This window comes from Scardinius erythrophthalmus (assembly GCF_964197995.2).
Source record: "Scardinius erythrophthalmus genome assembly, chromosome: 9".
NCBI lineage: Eukaryota > Metazoa > Chordata > Actinopteri > Cypriniformes > Leuciscidae > Scardinius > Scardinius erythrophthalmus.
The window spans coordinates 24,441,180-24,459,097 of record NC_138229.1 but is presented as its reverse complement, the minus strand read 5'-3'; the positions used below and the strand labels follow the sequence as shown (position 1 = coordinate 24,459,097).

At 45.7% G+C, this 17,918-nt stretch overlaps 1 protein-coding gene across 1 annotated transcript in view; it reads right to left on the bottom strand.

Annotated features, from left to right (window-relative positions):
* The window catches only part of dpydb (dihydropyrimidine dehydrogenase b), a 175,159-nt gene that overhangs the window by 96,563 nt on the left and 60,678 nt on the right, over positions 1-17,918 (bottom strand). The window contains exons 9-10 of the mRNA XM_081373345.1: positions 6,046-6,153; positions 5,566-5,735 (exon numbers count right to left, since the gene is read on the bottom strand). Coding sequence (XP_081229471.1) covers positions 5,566-5,735; positions 6,046-6,153 — 278 coding nt within the window. The remainder of the gene's footprint in view (positions 1-5,565; positions 5,736-6,045; positions 6,154-17,918) is intronic.

The window sequence follows — 17,918 nt, the reverse complement described above, 5'->3', positions numbered from 1 at the left end:
CATGGTACGGTTGCGCAAGATGGTCATGGCCACACCCACCCTCCACCTTGCGCCGCCTTTCTCCTCCTCATTAGTATTTAAAGCTACAGACACCGAAACGGCCTGTCTGAAGGAAGCTCATTCTGGGACTTGCTTGTAGTGGCTATAATTCTGCACCGAGGCTGAATTTTTGGAAAGAGATTTCAGATACAGTACTAGGGACCACTAAGGACTATATTAAAGCCTACAAAAAGTAGCATGTCATGGGACCTTTAAAACAGGAAGATGTGTTTGTAGTTTTGCCGGCCAGATTCAAAAGTTGAATCTATCAACTAACGTTAGCTCCGCTGTGGGGAAAACGCTCTAGTTGGTTGAAGCGCTGTCCTATTGCGTGCATAGGGAATTTGAAAGACAGCCGTTTATCCCGCCCCTCGGAATGAGCCATGTCTATGGTGAGTTGCCAGACCAAACATCTTGATGTAGGTCTGGCTTGCCAGGCTAGCACATCGCTAAACTAGGGAATGAACTTGAGCTCCCTGGGCGGTTCAGCGCAAAATAGGAGGCGTGTTCCGGCGCAAACGTTCCTTTATGCTATTTTGCAGGTTTAGAAAACAATTGCGCCACTAACCAGGAAAAAATTGTTTAAAGTCAGTGGCGCGTTGCGCATGTTATTCATAAGCTATTTTAAGGGCGCATGCTTGGCCATAATCAATGTAGCGTGTGCACAACGCGCATACACTTTGATTCTCTCATCTACACAGAAGCAGCAGTTTTCATTTTTGCAAATCATACATTATTACGATAGAACGATAGATAGATAGATAGATAGATAGATAGATAGATAGATAGATAGATAGACAATTTATTATATCCGCTTTAGAACAAACCTGTCTGCTCTTAAAGGGAATGTGAGATGACGCTCTGATTGGTTTATTTCACGTTACGCCCAAACCACACCTATGAATAATGAAGCTACTTCAGACCAACCCATTTTAGATTTGCGCCTGGCGCAAGAGTAATTTATCCCGCCGGGAAAATAGCAACAGTGCCAAGACCCGCCCACAAAGTTACTTGCGCTTTGCGCTTTGACACTTGCGTTTCAGATCGTTAAAATAGGGCCCAGAGAGTCCACTTGTAATGTACGCTCCCCTGCAAACATACACGGTTCCAACAGCGACTCTAATGAAGAAAGAGCGCTTTCTACCATTTCCCCCCTCTGGCTCACGCTGGAGGTGTTCTAAATGTAGGCTGTGTGCCCACTATAAAGTATGCACCCCTGCACACAAGCACAGTGCCAATAGCACACGAGTATGAAAGCAGCTGGGTGGCCAGGTCCCTACATTCAGCCCACGCTGGAGGTGTTCTAAATATAGGCAGTGTGCCCACTACAAGTGTGCACCCCTGCATATGAAACGGGGACCCCGACCCAAAATTGTGTTGGACCCCAAGCCTCGAAAACCTTCCAAGCCACGGTGCTGGAAGTGCAATAAATGTAGGTCGTGTGCCCACTATAAAGTATGCACCCCTGCACATAAGCACTGTTCCCACAGTATCAAGCTACCCCCCAGCTCACGCTGGAAGTGTAATGAATGTAGTGCGTGTGCCCACTATGAAGTACGCACCTCTACACATAAACACTGCCAACACGGTATTAACTCTCCCCCCAGCCAAACGCGGGAGAGATAATAAATGTAGATTGTGTGCCCACTGTAAAGTATGCACCCCTACACATAAAAACTGTTTCCACATCAATCCCCTCCCCAGCTCGCACTGGAGATGTGATAAAGGGTGGTCCCGCTGTAAAGCGCGCGCCCCTGCACATGAGTACTGTTCACACAGCATTAAAAGCACAAGACGGCTGGACGGCCGGGTCCCTATCTCACAGCAGCCCGTCTCCAGTCTTCATTCAATCCCTAGCTATGTCCCCTAGTCCCATGGCCAATTTCGTTGAGGAGAGATCTCCTCACGCAGGCGAACGGGAAAATCTGGCATCCTCGTCCCGATTTGTGGGCCCTTCATGTATGGCCCCTCAACGGGTACCCGGGTGTCTCCCGGATAGGGTGCTAAAAACCATCACTGAAGCGAGAGCGCCCTCAACTAGGCGCCTCTATGCTCAGAAATGGGTGGTGTTCTCTGGCTGGTGCGCAGCACAGAGCCTGGACCCCTACTCATGCGGAGTACCAAGTGTACTCTTTTTTTTTGCAAGAGCTCTTGGACGCGGGTCGCACCCCCTCCACGCTCAAAGTATATGTGGCAGCCATAACAGCATCTCACGCTCTTGTGGCCGGACAATCACTAGGAAAGAACGACCTCATTGTGCGCTTCCTTAAAGCAACACCAAAGAATATTTTTTAGCTTAAAATAAAATCCAAAATCATTTCAGTGGTTCATCAAGTTGTAACAGAGTGAAAGGCACTTATGCCTCTGCTTTGCGGTCCTTTATCTGCTATAACCTCACTATGCAAGTTTGTCAGATTGGGTCGCGTTTCTGTAGCTAATGAGACATAAGAAAACTACAAATTTGACTTGCTTTACGTCAAGCGTTACAATAGTCATTATTTTGTTTTTCTTCGTTTCTGGTGTCGCAGTACATCATACTTTCATAAAATCATGCATCATACTCTACCTTGTCTGTGGACATCGTTCATTCCAAAGCCTGTGCTGGATAAACAGTGGGCGTGCGTGCGACGGTAGGCTGCGGTGGGCTAAATGATTTACGACAGCGGTAATGGACAATTCCGCTTCCAACCTGTAGGGCGACCGCAGAGGAAAAGTTTCTTGGTGTTGCTTTAAAGGGGCAAGGAGGCTAAACGCTCCGCGACCCCCCTCTGAGCCTATCGGGGACCTCTCAACGGTCCTGGAAGCATTGAAGGGTGCCCCGTTTGAGCCACTTCGGTCTGCGGACCTGAAGCACCTCTCGTTCAAAACTGCTCTTTTACTGTCGCTCGCTTCAGTCAAGAGAGTGGGTGATTTACACGCGTGAGCGTGTCCTGCCTTGAGTTTGAGCCTAATGACTCCAGAGCCGTCCTCAAGCCAAAGCATGGTTATATTCCTAAAGTGCTCTCAACTCCGTTCAGAGCACAGGTTATTTCACTAGCAGCTCTTCACTCACCAGAGGATGAAAGAGACGTAAATTTACTCTGTCCCGTCAGGACTCTCAGAGTATATCTGGAGCGTTCTGCCTCATTCAGACAGTCGGAATAGCTTTTTGTATGCTTTGGTGGCCGCACCAAGGGGCTCGACGTCTCAAAGCAGAGATGCTATCGCGCTGGCTTATGAATCTAAGGGCCTTAACCCCCTGAGGTCGGCTATCGCGCCGGCGCGATAGGCTCGTTTTTTTCCTTATCAGTGCAAAAAAGAATCAAAATATGCTTGTGTTATACATCAATCGATCCTGTTAAGTGTGTATTATTTTGTGAGTGAGTTCTGCTTTCTCTCTGTCAGTGTAGTCCATTCTGAAACGTGACCGAAAATTTTTATAAAAAACAAATATTCTCTGTTTATGTAATCTGTATGAAAAGAGAGAGATGACGATTAAACCTGGAGTTCCTAGGCGAGGAATAGGTGCTTATAGCCATAAGCCATGCCCATTCTGGCTACCAGGGCGCGAAGTGCCCTGATTGGTTCGCGTGTCTGAGCCGCCTCGCCATAGCTTCGTGCAGTTGCCGCAGCACAGCCAATGACCGCGCTCGCCGCTCATCTGTGTATGCTGTGCAGCTGCACTGCGTTTTAAAGATTTGGCCTTACGCAATACTCGTTCCCTCATCTCAGGGAACCGAGGTTACGTTAGAAAAAATTTAATTTAAGAAGACAAAAAGAGAAAATGTCTTCTTAAGGATGTGGGATATACAGATGTTCCTTCAATAGGAATTTATCACTGGCTGCAGGTGCTGCTGAACTGATTTTTTTTACCTCTTCTGGAACAGCGCGAATGTTGGTAAAGCCCTTTCTAAAGACCACAAAGACTCGTCAAGCTCCACATCGGATAGCAGAGGTGGCACAGTCAAACGCTGTGTCTCCTGCGCCTAGGACTATCACATTCCCATGTAGCCTCATCTCAGGGAACCGAGGTTACGTTAGAAACCGAGACGTTTTGTTCATTAAATGTTCTGATCTGCCTTTGCTTTTTATGTTTTATTTATTATTCTTAAAATAAATTTGTATATTCGTTTATTTAGTTTTTTTTTTCTTTTTTCACAAATGTATGCCTTTTGGAAGTGCAATTTGGTTACCATATGCTGTTTTAATAAAGTTGAATTAACGTAACCTTCTGTCATTTTTACTCTTCAAAGTGTACACTTGCAGGTGTTTATTATAATTAGGCTAATTTACTGATAGCCCCATTAACTAATAATAAGGATAAACAATATTTAAAAAGTATAGAATTATCTAACATCTGACTAAGTAAAAATGAACCTCAAAACATAAAATGCTAAATGGGGGATATCTATAGGCCTTTCTAGCATAAAAACAAACAAAAAAATTGTCAGAACGTCGTCTCTCAGTTGCTGAATGTCACGCAACAACGTTGCTACAGCCCTGTCATGTCTTACAATTTTACGTTGTTACAATGTTGCAAGCACGTAGACAGCGACATTGCCATAGCAGAAATGCAACGTGCCACAGACGATGCCACAATGTAAATGTGTTTGCTGGGAGGTGTCTTTAACATAGACCTGTGTGCTATTCAACCATGGTTTCACATGTTTATTTTTATCTCAGACCTCTCATTCAGACAAAGATCCACGTTTAACTCCAGCTTAGACCATTCCAGATTTTACACTAGATTTCAGTTCAGTTCTCAAAGATATTTAATTCTGAATCTTTTTACTGTCAGCTTATTCCATTAAGTAAGGCCATTAAATTTTTCTCCGCTGACTTTTATTGCTTTTATTCTGACTGTCTGTTGTGTAATCTACGGCTAGCGGTGTTAACTTTGATATGGTTCCATTTGAAATGATTGATATTTAATGTAACTATTCCACATTACAGACAGAATTTTGCTAAATATCAGTAATAATGAGACGATGGCTTTCGAAACTGGGCTATGTTCTCAATTGAGCTCTAGGAGAAATGTGGATAATGAATATAAATTCACTCATTTTTTAAGTGAAAATCCCTTGAATACATCACATCCATTTGGGAATATTTTTTGTAGGGTTTTATGCAACAGTCTGTCAGGCGCAGCACAAGATAATTTTGAAGGTGAACTGTGTTATTTCTGTCCACGAGCAGCACCAAAATAAATTGAGAAAAAAAATAAGAAAAATATTAATACAAGTAATAAAAATACAAGCAAATAATAATTTCAAACAAAGACAGAATATCTCTTTCTGTAGAGGTACACAGTAAACTCTCAGTCTATCTATTTACTTGTCATCTCAGTCAGCAGTAGAGATGGAGAGAGAGTTTGCCAAAATTCTAGTGAACCCCCCCCCCCATGTCAGAACATGTCAAAATCCACAAAAAATTTAATTTAAGAAGACAAAAAGAGAAAATGTCTTCTTAAGGATGTGGGATATACAGATGTTCCTTCAATAGGAATTTATCACTGGCTGCAGGTGCTGCTGAACTGATTTTTTTTACCTCTTCTGGAACAGCACGAATGTTGGTAAAGCCCTTTCTAAAGACCACAAAGACTCGTCGAGCTCCACATCGGAGAGCAGAGGTGGCGCAGTCAAACGCTGTGTCTCCTGCGCCTAGGACTATCACATTCCCATGTAGCCTTGGCAGCTGCGAACGGCAATTACACATGCCTGTAAAAAACACGTGCCACAGAAAAAGACACAACAAATAACACAAATTGTAAGTAAAATTCAGTAGACAGAGACTTAACCAATATCAAATACCAGATGAAACTAACAGTTTGACCACTGAATCCCACAAATGAAAATTATTCAGGAGAGTCATGTAATAAACACATTTATTTTCTCCCAGTAAGTGTAATATTGTTAAAAGAGAACACAGGAAATAAGTAAAATTAATGTGAAAGGATGGCAACAGGTAGCTAATATGCAGTAATTTCACATAATTTTCATGTTAAAAAATGATTTTCTCTTTTGGTACCTATTTTACTGGCCTTTGCAACCAAAGGAAGGAAATCTTTTGATGTGTAGAATCCCTGTTCTATGGTCAAGTCTTCAAAGATCTTGTCCCTGTTTGCTTGTGGAAGACCTGTGCATCATGAAAAAAGAGACAAATTAATAAATTGTGTGTTAAGATGAATACATTTGGAGGCAATGTGTGACAAAGACTTGTTGCTGAAACACTGCTAATAATAAACCTATAAGTAAGTCTGCAGTTATATTCATCCTTACAAAGTATTTTCCCCTAACTTGCACCACTATTAGGTTTGCATTTGCTCTAATGCTTTCTTTAAAGATACATTATAACATTGGATGAATTGTGAATTTAAAAATTTTAAGCCAAGTGGATTCTGAATGCAACCATATATATATAAAATTCAGTGGCTAAATTTAATTTCTGCAGATTATTTGCTTTAAATCGAATTTATCATAATCTACCTACCCTCACGTCACTTTTAACTCGATAAAATGAGCTATTATCCGAATTAAAAATGCATGGTTATTACCTGCTCTCTGTAATGTATATTCTTTTATGTTATGTTTTGGTTTCGTTTTCACTGTTTGCTCCATTCCCAGTTGCCTGTGTTCATAATTAGTTTCCTTGGTTGCTAATTAATCCCTCACCTGTTCTGATTACAACCCCTTGTACTTAAGCCCTTGGTTAAATTTGTACAGTATGTGTTTATGTTTTCCCCTGCAAGTTTTTTCTGTTGTGGATTTAATAAAGACTGTTTTTGTCTGATCCCTAGTCTTCGTGTGCATTTCTACAGCCACTTTGTGACAGAATACTGGAAACTCAAATTCAGTATTATACAAATGGTTTACAGGTCGTACAGCTGCTCTGTTTAGAGAAAGGTAATAATATAGAGGACCGCACCAGTGACATTCTAGACTTGGCATGCCTTACTACCTCCCTGACCACACCTGAGTGTATTTTTTCAAACAAGCCTAAATGAACATTTTAAGGCACGCCTATCCGGTGTTGGTCCTCGAGATTGTGAAGTTGGTGCTGCTGAACAACAGATCAGTTTACACCATTTTCACAGTGGAGGACATCATCAACCCAACTCTGGACCCAGAGCCAAACCAGCCGCCTCCCACGCCACACACGGAGCAAACACCAGAGCCCACCGCAAACGGAGATCCTGAGCCTGCCGTAATGAACAAGCCAGACAAGAGGACTGAGCCAACCATCACCCTGGAGCCTTAGCCCCACAGAAAGTCCCACCGTGCATTGCCGTGGAACTGCTCGTGGTGTTTGAGGGCATGGAGGAAAGCCCCACCCACACTCCACTCGCTGAGAGTGAGCTGCAGCTGGCCTTTGCATATTATTTTGAGGAATTGGAAGAGGATGTTTCCTGGGTTCTCCCATCCCCACTGGTCCAGCTTCAAGCCTCCAGTGTCTCCACTGGTTCCACCCAGCTCTAAGTTTCCTCTGTCTCCAGAGATCCCACCCAAAGCCAGCCAGCCTGTCGGCCTCGCCTTCACTGGTTCCCGTCAGCCCCTCTCTAGTTTTACTCCACTATGCTGTGTGGAATTGCCTTTGGTCTTCTGGTCTCCAACTCCGCCTAGTCAAGTGGATCCCCTGGCTCTGCCTCCAGCTGCCGAGCCCATCTCTCCACCTTGGCTCATTGACCTGTCGGCTCTACCTTGGCTCCTCCCTCCATCGGCTCCACCTGGGACCATTGTCCTTACGGCTCCACCCAGCTCCCTTGTCCCTCCCTTGTCCAGACGTCCCAATTATCCCTCACCTGTTCTGTTTTACCTTGATTACTGCTCCTTTTGTATTTAAGCCCTAAGTTCATTTTGTTAATTTATCCGGTATGTGTTTACATTTTCCCCTGTGTAAGGATAAAAATCAACAGACCATTGCTTTACTGTTTCAACCCCCTCCAACGGCCATTTGGAATTCCTAAAGGCAAAAAGGTGCTGATAGTGATCAAGGCCTGTAGGCCAAGATATATCAGGGTTCTATTAATTGTCACACCTTTAGTATGGTGGGGGAAGTTGTAATCTTCTGATTAATAGTAATAGTATATGTTTTTATCATCTCATTCATCTGTTTTGTAACTATTTCAAGTGTAACCATAACCGAATACTGGTATTAAACCCTTTTAATTATAAATGATGTGTTAACTAGTTTTGATTTGGTAGTGACTTTGGAGTGCTACCTATTGTGATACAATATTGTCACACAATAGCAACACTCTTCCACATATTACAGTTATATTACAGTAATGAATTCCATCCATCTATTCTCCAAACCATTTGTCCACTGTAGGGTTGCAGGGATGCTTGAGCCTATCCCAGAATCTCATGCCAGTCCATTATAGTAATACATTATATATTATATTATATTATATTATATTATATTATATTATATTATATTACATTATATTAGTACTCTTACATGCTATACAAAAAAAAAATACAAAAAAAAAAATGAGCACTAATATTCAAAGAGCATCTGGCATATTGTAGTAGGGCAAACGACCCATGTTAAAAATTCAGCGAAGCCATGATTTGTTCAGTTTATATCAACATTGTGACAACAAACAATAACGAGTGACTGTAACTATTGAGCATAATCACACTTCAGGAACTGCATATAAATTAATGATCTAATAGAGTTTGTTTGGAATTATGTCCTCCTCAGACATGTAAGGTTAAATAATGAACTAGAGGAATGGCAGACGGCTTCCTTAAGAAACATGTTGATAAGACAAAGGGCAAACAAAAATGGTTCTAAGGGATACTTAACCCCCTGTCATTTCAAATCTGTCTATTAAGCTGGCACTCACCCCAAGGATGTACTGCATGATGGAGGCTATCAATCTCTATCTCATTATGCCCATCATCACGGTTTGAGCGATGAACACCAAGGCCTCGTGTGTGATGGGAAGGAAAAGCCATTCTGTGCCTTCAGGCATCAGACGAAAACTTTGTACAGCGAAGCATCAAAGAACAGATTAACATGTACAAACTGCAGGAGGTAACTGTAAGTTAACAGATGCTCCAGGTACAAACATACTGTTGCCTGTACTTCTCTGCAATCATTATAGGCTATTTAAAGTCTGTTCTGAACAACATCAGTGCTTCATACAAGGTAACATAAGGATAACGGTTAAATACACAAAGTTGTGTGGCTAAAAGATGTCTAAAAATGTATTTTTGCTAAGAGCAGTTGTTTCGTAGCAGCATTTGAGATATTTTAGATCAAATCAATGTAGAAATTAAATAGTCTGTTCCTGTATGACTGTAATGCATTAGGCAACTGCAAGCAGTAGCTGAAGAGAAATATTGTGATAAACAGACTGGTAATGGTTTTATAGCAAAGGTTAGTACAGAAGTAGACATGGTTCTATAAATTAAATCATACCCTGAAGGTGTTTTTTATTTAAATCTCATTGATCTCTATTCAAATCTGATAACACCTACATTAATCTTCGCAAGCATTATTTGAGAATGATCTAACGAGCATCTTCAGTTGAAAAACAAAACATCAGAACAAAGTTTATAAAGTTCACATATAAATTTGGTTATTTGAGTAGTGACCATAAAACAATATTTGAAATATTTCTGCTTCATTTGAAGTCATAATTTTCCTTTGTTAGTATTTTTTCAAACTCCCAAATCTTTATTTCCAGGTTTAAATTGGATATATCTGGGAATCAAAACCTCGGTTACTAACGTAACCTTGGTTCCCTGAGAGATAAGGGAACAAGTATTGCATAGCTATAAGCTATGGGAAAACTCAAGAATATTGAAGCCTTTATTTTAAAATGCAGTGAATTCGTATCCTGACATAACGATCTGACCAAAGATGGATCCAGCGAATATGACCGAACTGAGAGACGCTCTTCATAACAGCAACACTCGGTTTGATCGACAGGGCGAACAAATTACGGCTACTGGTCGAGCAGTCCAGGCCTTGGTGGCACAGGTATCAGAACTGACGAAGCAGATGCAACATCTTAGAGCTGAGCCTGCCCACGCGCCCACTGCGCCTAATCCACCACCCGCGGATCGACCAGCCTACAATCCGGAACCACGTCTGCCTCCACCTGCTCCCTATTCTGGTGAGCCACACCTATGTCGTGCATTCCTGATTAAATGTTCCTTGTTTTTTGCTCTACAGCGCTCATAATTTCCCACAGAGGAGTCCAAAGTAGCTTTTGTAATTACACTACTGTCCGGACGAGCGGCACTGTGGGGAACTGCTGTATGGGAAGGCCTCCATCAGGACCAAAGGTCGTTGCAGATTATTCGATTGAGTCACGGACACTGGCCGCAGAATGTAAGTGGAACAGCGAGGCGTAGTGGGACATGTTTCTGCATGGGTTGGTCGACCGTATCCAGAACGAGATCTATACCCTGGACTTACCTGCATCGTTGGATGGGTTAATTGATCTAGCTATTCGAGTGGATGCACGTCTTCAACGGCGAGACCTTCTGATGCAGAGAAGTCGGGTCCCAGCCATAAAGGTCCATCCTGTCCTCCCTTCCTGTTATACGGTCGGCCCCTCATCTGATCCAGACCCCATGCAGGTGGGCAGAGCTCGCCTCTCCCGGGAGAAGGAACGGAGGAGAGCGCAGGGATTGTGTCTTTACTGCGGAGCCGGGGGACACTTTGCTCTTAAGTGCCCGGTAAAAGCCAACGCCCATCAGTTGAGAGGAGGTTACTGACAGGTGGCGTTTCCTTAGACGAATCCTCCCGAGAGGTGACGCTCCTCTCGGTAAGGCTGCAGTGGGCTACCTCGCATCACCTGTGCGAGGCTCTCGTGGACTCTGGAGCTGAGGGGAGTTTTATGGACCGCAACCTGGCACATAGACTTGGAGTACCCATAATTCCTATCACTCATCCCATCTCTGTCAACGCACTGGGTGGTCAACTCCTATCGTCTATCACTCACTCCACCGGACCGGTGAGTCTTATCACATTGGGTAATCACGTTGAGGAGATCCAGTTCCTCCTCATTGACTCTGCCTTTGCCCCTGTGGTGTTGGGACACCCCTGGCTCACTCTTCACAACCCCCACATAAACTAGCGTCAGAACTCTGTCATGTCTTGGAGTGAGAATTGTCATGCGTCTTGTTTGGTGTCTGCTTGTTCTTCTGTGTCTTGTTCTGTGTTGCAGGATGAGCAGGCAGATCTGTCTAACGTGCCTGGGGAGTACCGCGACCTGAAGGAAGTGTTCAGTAAGTCTCGGGCTGCTTCTCTTCCTCCGCTTTGTCCTTATGACTGTGCTATAGACTTATTGCCAGGGACGTCTCCGCCTAAGGGCAGATTATACTCACTTTCCGCTCCAGAGAGGGAGGCCATGGATAAATATATTTCTTATTTGTGGGTAAGAAGGACGGTTCCCTGCGTCCATGTATTGATTATCGAGGACTGAACAGCATCACGGTAAAGAATACTTATCCTTTGCCGCTGATGTCTTCAGTCTTCGAGAGACTGCAGGGCGCCTCCTTATTCACAAAGTTGGATCTACGTAACACCTATCATTTGGTCCACATCAGGAAGGGGGATGAGTGGAAAACCGCGTTTAATACCCCCAGGGGGCACTTTGAATATTTGGTCATGCCTTTCGGCCTTTCCAACTCCCCCGTGGTTTTCCAGGCACTCGTTAATGATGTGCTGAGAGACATGGTCGATCAGTTCATATATGTTTACCTGGATGACATATTTTTTCTTCATCTCTCCAGGAACACATTCAGCACGTCAGACGAGTGCTTCAGAGGCTGTTGGAGAATGGGCTTTATGTCAAGGCGGAGAAATGCGTTTTTCATGCACAGTCTGTCCCTTTTTTAGGATACATCGTGTCGTCTGAGGGGGTGCGCATGGATCCCGACAAGATTCAGGCAGTGGTAAATTGGCCAACTCCAGATTCCCGCAAGGCCCTGCAGAGGTTTCTGGACTTTGCCAATTTTTACCGGCGTTTTATTCGCAACTATAGCCAACTAGCCACGCCTCTGACGGCCTTGACCTCCACCATGACGACTTTCAGGTGGTCTAGTACAGCTGAAGCTGCGTTCTCCAAACTAAAGGACTGCTTTGTTTCAGCCCCCATTCTTGTTGCCCCTGATCCCTCTCGTCAGTTTGTGGTGGAGGTCGACGCGTCAGAGGTGGGGGTAGGTGCGGTTCTCTCCCAGTGCTCCTCTGTGGACGGCAAGGTTCATCCGTACGCTTATTCTTCTAATCGCTTGTCACCCGCTGAACGTAACTACGACATTGGTAATTGAGAATTGTTGGCAGTCAAGTTAGCCTTGGAGGAGTGGCGTCATTGGTTGGAGGGCGCGGGGGTACCTTTCATTGTTTGGACCGACCACAAGAACCTTGAATATATCAGATCCGCTAAACGACTTAACTCTAGGCAGGCTCGGTGGGCACTTTTTTCGGTCTATTCGATTTTTCCATTTCCTACCGTCCAGGTTCCAAGAACATCAAACCTGACGCATTGTCCCGCATTTTTGATCAATCTGATCAAATCCGGTTTCTCCCGAGTCCATCGTTCCACAGAGTTGTGTGGTTTCAAAGCTGACCTGGGAGATCGAGTCGAAGGTCCGCACAGCCTTACATGGAGTAGTGCCTCTGCCCAGATGCCCACCAGGTCGCTTATTTGTGGCAGAGAGATTGCGGTCCAACGTTATCCGGTGGGGTCATTGTTCCAAGGTAGCTTGTCATCCAGGAGTCAATCGTACTGTTTTTCTCATTAAGCAACGGTTCTGGTGGCAAACTATGGCTCGCGACACTCGTCGTTTTGTATTGGCCTGCTCGGTCTGTGCCAGTTGTAAGCCTTCCACTCGTCCTCCTGCTGGGTTCCTTCACCCATTGTCAGTTCCTTCGAAACCCTGGTCACATATTGCGCTAGATTTCGTCACAGGTCTCCCTGCCTCACAGGGTAACACGGTGGTTTTAACCATGGTGGACAGGTTCTCGAAGGCTACTCATTTCATCCCTCTGCCCAAATTACCTTCAGCCAGAGAGACAGCGGTCACTGACATAGACCAAGTTTTTCATATTCATGGCCTCCCAACAGAAGCGGTCTCTGACAGGGGTCCCCACTTCATATACAAATTTTGGAGAGAGTTTTGTCGGTTACTGGGGGCGAATGTCAGTCTTTCCTCTGGGTTTCATCCCCAGAGCAACGGTCAGACGGAGAGGGCCAACCAAGATTTAGAACGAGGGTTGCGATGTTTAGCGTCACAGAATCCGTCCTCTTGGAGTCAGCATATCTCATGGGTTGAGTACGCGCATAACTCAATACCATTGTCGTCCACGGGCCTGTCTCCATTTGAGTGTAGTTTAGGGTACCAGCCACCTATTTTTCCTAGTCTGGAATCCGAAGTCGCAGTCCCCTCTGCAGAGTGCAGAGACATCTGGAGAACGGCCAGGGAGACTCTTCTCCAGGTGGGTTTGCGCACTAAGGTCCAGGCCGATCACCACCGGTCGAGACCTCCCGTCTACGTCGCTGGTCAAAAAGTGTGGCTTTCATCTGCTGATATTCCTCTCTGCTCCGTTTGTAGAAAGCTTGCTCCTAAATTCATTGGCCCGTTTACCATCACCAAGATCCTTAGTCCGGTGACGGTCTGCCTCAAACTTCCTCCGGCATACTGGAGAATTCACCCCGAGCATTCTGGACTCAAGGCGGAGGGGATGTGGATTCCAGTACTTGGTGGACTGGGAGGGTTACGGTCCGGAGGAGAGGAGTTGGGTTTCTGGCCAGGACATATTGGATTCCCTTATCGATGCTTACAATTGCCAGGTAGGATCCTCTGGGAGCGTCGAGAGACACTCCTAGGGGGTGGGGTAATGTCAAGGTTCGCGGGTTTGCTTGTTCATTCTGTGTGTACTGCTCTGATCTGATTGCCTATCAGCGTCAGATCAGTCGCAGGTGTGTCTCGTTTATGAGTCCTATATGTAGTGCTGTGTTTGTCAGGTTCAGTGTCAGATCGTTGTTTGCTGGTACTCTGTCTGCTTCATGTTTTCTGTGCAGTTCCTCGCCCAGTTTTCTCATGGATATCCTACATTTCTCTGTCAGCCATTGTTCTGCCTGTTGAGGATTCGTTCTTCGCTTCAGTCACCTGCATTAGTCCAGGAATTGAGGTTCAGCCCACTGCAGTCCTGCGCTGCCAAGGACCTATTGTCGACCAGAGTTTTCACCAGCTGTCCTGTTTATTCATATTGCTGATTACAATAAACCTCATTTATTATTCGCAACTGGATCCTGTGAATTCGTATCCTAACACATGGAGAGCGCTTGTAAATCGTCTACTCGCTTGAATGATGCTAGGGCTAGCAGGAGTGTGGTCTTGAGTGAAAGTGGCTTTGAGTCAGCTGACTGAAGTGGCTTGAAAGGGGCTCCCTTGAGAGCACTGAGGACCGTAGATAGGCCCCAAGCGGGGATAGAGGGAGGTCGAGGTGGGTTAAGCCTCCTGTAAAGTACGAGTGCTACTTTACACGAATAGGGTCTAGGTTCCGAGCTGAGCAACAGCCGGTGAACACTGACCACTTAAGGACGTAGAGACATCTTGTGGACGGAGCTCTAGCCTCAGCAATAGTGTTTAGAACTCTCTCCAGGAGGTCCCTGGATACCTGTTGAGGGGCCATACGGAGGGCCCACAAGTCGGGACGGGAGTGCCAGATTGTCCTGTTCACCTGTGTGAGGAGGTCCTTCCTCAGCGGAATAGGCCAGGGAGCTGTCTCTAGCAGCTGCATCAACTCGGGGAACTATGTCTGGGTCCGCCAGAGAGGGGCTATTAAGAGGACTGCACACTTGTTCTCCCAGATCCATTTGACATAGTGTCCTGCCAGGTGTGGGAGGAAGGTTTTTAAGGCTAGAAAGACCGCTCTCATTTCGAGGCAGTTGATATGTAGGCGCTTCTCCGAGCTCGACCAGAGGCCGGAGGCAGGCCTGCCCTCATACAGAGCCCCCCAACCTAAGCTGGAGGCGTCTGTTGAAATCACCTTCCTCTGTGAGACCAGACCCATGCTTACACCAGACTGGTACCAGGTTGTGTCTTTCCAAGCGGCCAAGGCTTTGATACAGCCGTGGTTTACCCTGATATGTAAGCGGCCAGGCCGTCATGCATGAGCCAGGACTTGGGGTTTTAGCCAGCAATGAAGGGGGCGCATACCCAGTAGGACTAGCTGGAGTACTGACGATGCAGAGGCCATAAGGCCCAGTGCCCTTTGAAACGTTCTGAGGGGCGTGAGGGAGCCCATTTTGAACGAAGCAGCTAGCTGTTGAATAGAGAGAGCGTGGTCTGGCGTGAGCCAAGCTCTCATCTGAACAGAACCAATAACTGTTCCCAGTTATGTTATAAGCTGGCTGGAGGACAGTACACTCTTAAAGAAGTTTATCCTGAGCCCAAGGCAGAATGAGCCAGTCGTCGAGGTGGTTCAGAATGCGCATTCCCCACTGTCTCAGGGGGGAGAGAGCCGCATCCATGCATTTCGTAAACTGCAAGTGACAGTCCGAATGGCAGAACTGTGTATTGATAGGGCCACCCCTCGAAGGCGAATCTCAAGAATGGCCTGTGATGGGTGGCTATTTGGATGTAAAAGTAAGCATCTTTCAGATCCACTGAGAAAAAACAATCCCTCGGGCGAATTTGCGCAAGGATTTCTTTGGTCGTCAGCATCCTGAATGGCCTTTCCATGAGGGCCTTGTTCAGGTGTCTGAGATCTAGAGGTTCCTTTTTCGGAACGAGGAAACAATGGCTGTAAAAGTCTGACTCGCTCAGTGATCGGGGAACTGTTTGGACAGCCCCTTTCGCTAGTAAATTTGACACCGGTGTGGAAGACGTGAGCCATGTAGCTTCTTACCGATGTCTCGACCACAGCCTGAAAGCGCAGGGGTCTGCGAGCGAATTGGAGCTAGTAAACTCGTTTTATTGTGCTCAGTACTCATTTTGACACACCGGGGATGGCTTCCCAGGCCTTGGCCTGAGTGACTAGGGAGTTGAATGATGTCTGGGGGCGGGCTGCCATGTATCAGGGACCCGGCCACCCAGGTGTTTGGAAGAGGAAATTTGCTCTTTTTGTGCTTTATGTGGGTCACTGTTAAAACAGCGTTTGTTTGCAGGGGTGCGTAAATTGAAACGGGCCTGTTGTTTGCAATCAGAATATCTCCATCCGCTTGAACTGAAGAGGGGGCTGGAAGAAGCACGCAAGCTATTTTTCCGGGTGGTCCGGCCACAGTGAGACCTGGCCCCTTTCTCTTCCTCTCTGCTGGATTAGGGCGGCTTTCGAGGCTCCGGGTCCAGCGTAAGTTTAGGCCGGGGACCCTGGTGCTTTGGACAGGGGAAGCGCTTGGCTGGTTTAAAGTGCTGGCTGGTTTCAGTCACTGGGCGGGGCTGAGAGACCGGCGGTGCTGGTTTGACTGGCTGTTGGGTCGGCGCATTCTTGGGGCGACCTGAAGCCGAGCTGGAGCGCTTGGGAAGGAAGTGTTGCATGGCCTGCGAAGACTTTTGTGCTTCAGTGAAGCGCTCAGCAAAACCCTTTACCGATGGGCCGAAGAGACCAGAGGTGGAAACCGGGGAGTCCAGGAAAGCAGTTCTGTCTGCATCTTTAATCACCGTGAGGTTAAGCCACAGGTGGCGCTCTAAAACCACCAGGCTAGCCATGCTCCGTCCAATGGCCTGAGCGGTGGTCTTGGTGGCATGCAGTGCCAGGTCGGTGGCGCTGCGCAAATCCTTGAAGGTCTCGTTTTCTGGTGCAGACTCGTCCAAGGAGCGGAGGAGTTTAGCCTGGAAAACTTGAAGGACTGCCATAGTGTGCAGGGCTGAAGCAGCTTGACCAGCAGAAGCGTAGGCTCGGCTGGCGAGATCTGAAGTCATTCTGCATGGCTTAGAAGGATGTGCCGTCTTACACCTCCATCCAACGGCAGTGGGAGGGCAAAGATGTGCAGCCACGGCCTCCTCCAGAGGGGGCAGTTTCTCATACCCCTTTTCCTCTGCGCCATCAAGTGTTGAGAGCGTTGCTGAGGTTGAAGTACGAAGGCGGGCCGAGTTGGCCGCACACCATGACTCTGTGAGCTCCTCTTGGACCTCGGGGAAAAATGGAGCTGGCCGCTGACGAGGGGCCTGTTGGCAAACATGGCTCACACTTTTTTGGGGGGATCTTCTTCTAATTCTACTAACAGAATGACCAATGAAAAAAAGCTTTGAGTTTTTAAGTAATGATTTTTGGATTGTACTGTTCTTGGATCAGTGCAAGCACATAAATCGAAGTGTGTGTTGTAGTTTGAACTGGCACTGACTAAAAGCAACACTGAGAAGTAATATACTACAATAAAAATTAACTAGCTCAATTTTTGGAGTACTGCTATAAATGTAAAGCACAACATATTGATCTCCAATATACTATCTGCAGTTCAACTTTAGTTGAAAAGTAGTTCTTGGATCACTTCCTTCAACAGCTTAAATAACACATGCAGTAAACCGATGCAAAGCAGTTAAAAAGACAGTTTTATCCTTCACAGACAGTGATTGCTTTAAATCCAGAGTTTTCCCCCAGGAGTCCCCGAAGGCACTCCAGGAAGTCCACAGAGAATATATGTACCTAAAAAATATAGCATTTGTACATGTACAGTACATAGCATTTCTAACTATGAACTTATTTCTAGCTGTCAAAATAATTCTCTTTTAAGCATTACGTAGTATTGTTAGTTACAATTAATTAATTATAAAGTGTTACTGAGAAAATCTGTCTTTTTATTTTGAGGGTTGGCTGACAGTCTGGATGAGGGGGTTCCTGAGTCTTTAAAGATTAAAACCCCTCTGCAACATTTTTTATAATCTAAGAAATATTACATTTATTAGGCAACTCTTGCATTTCAGAAGCTTATT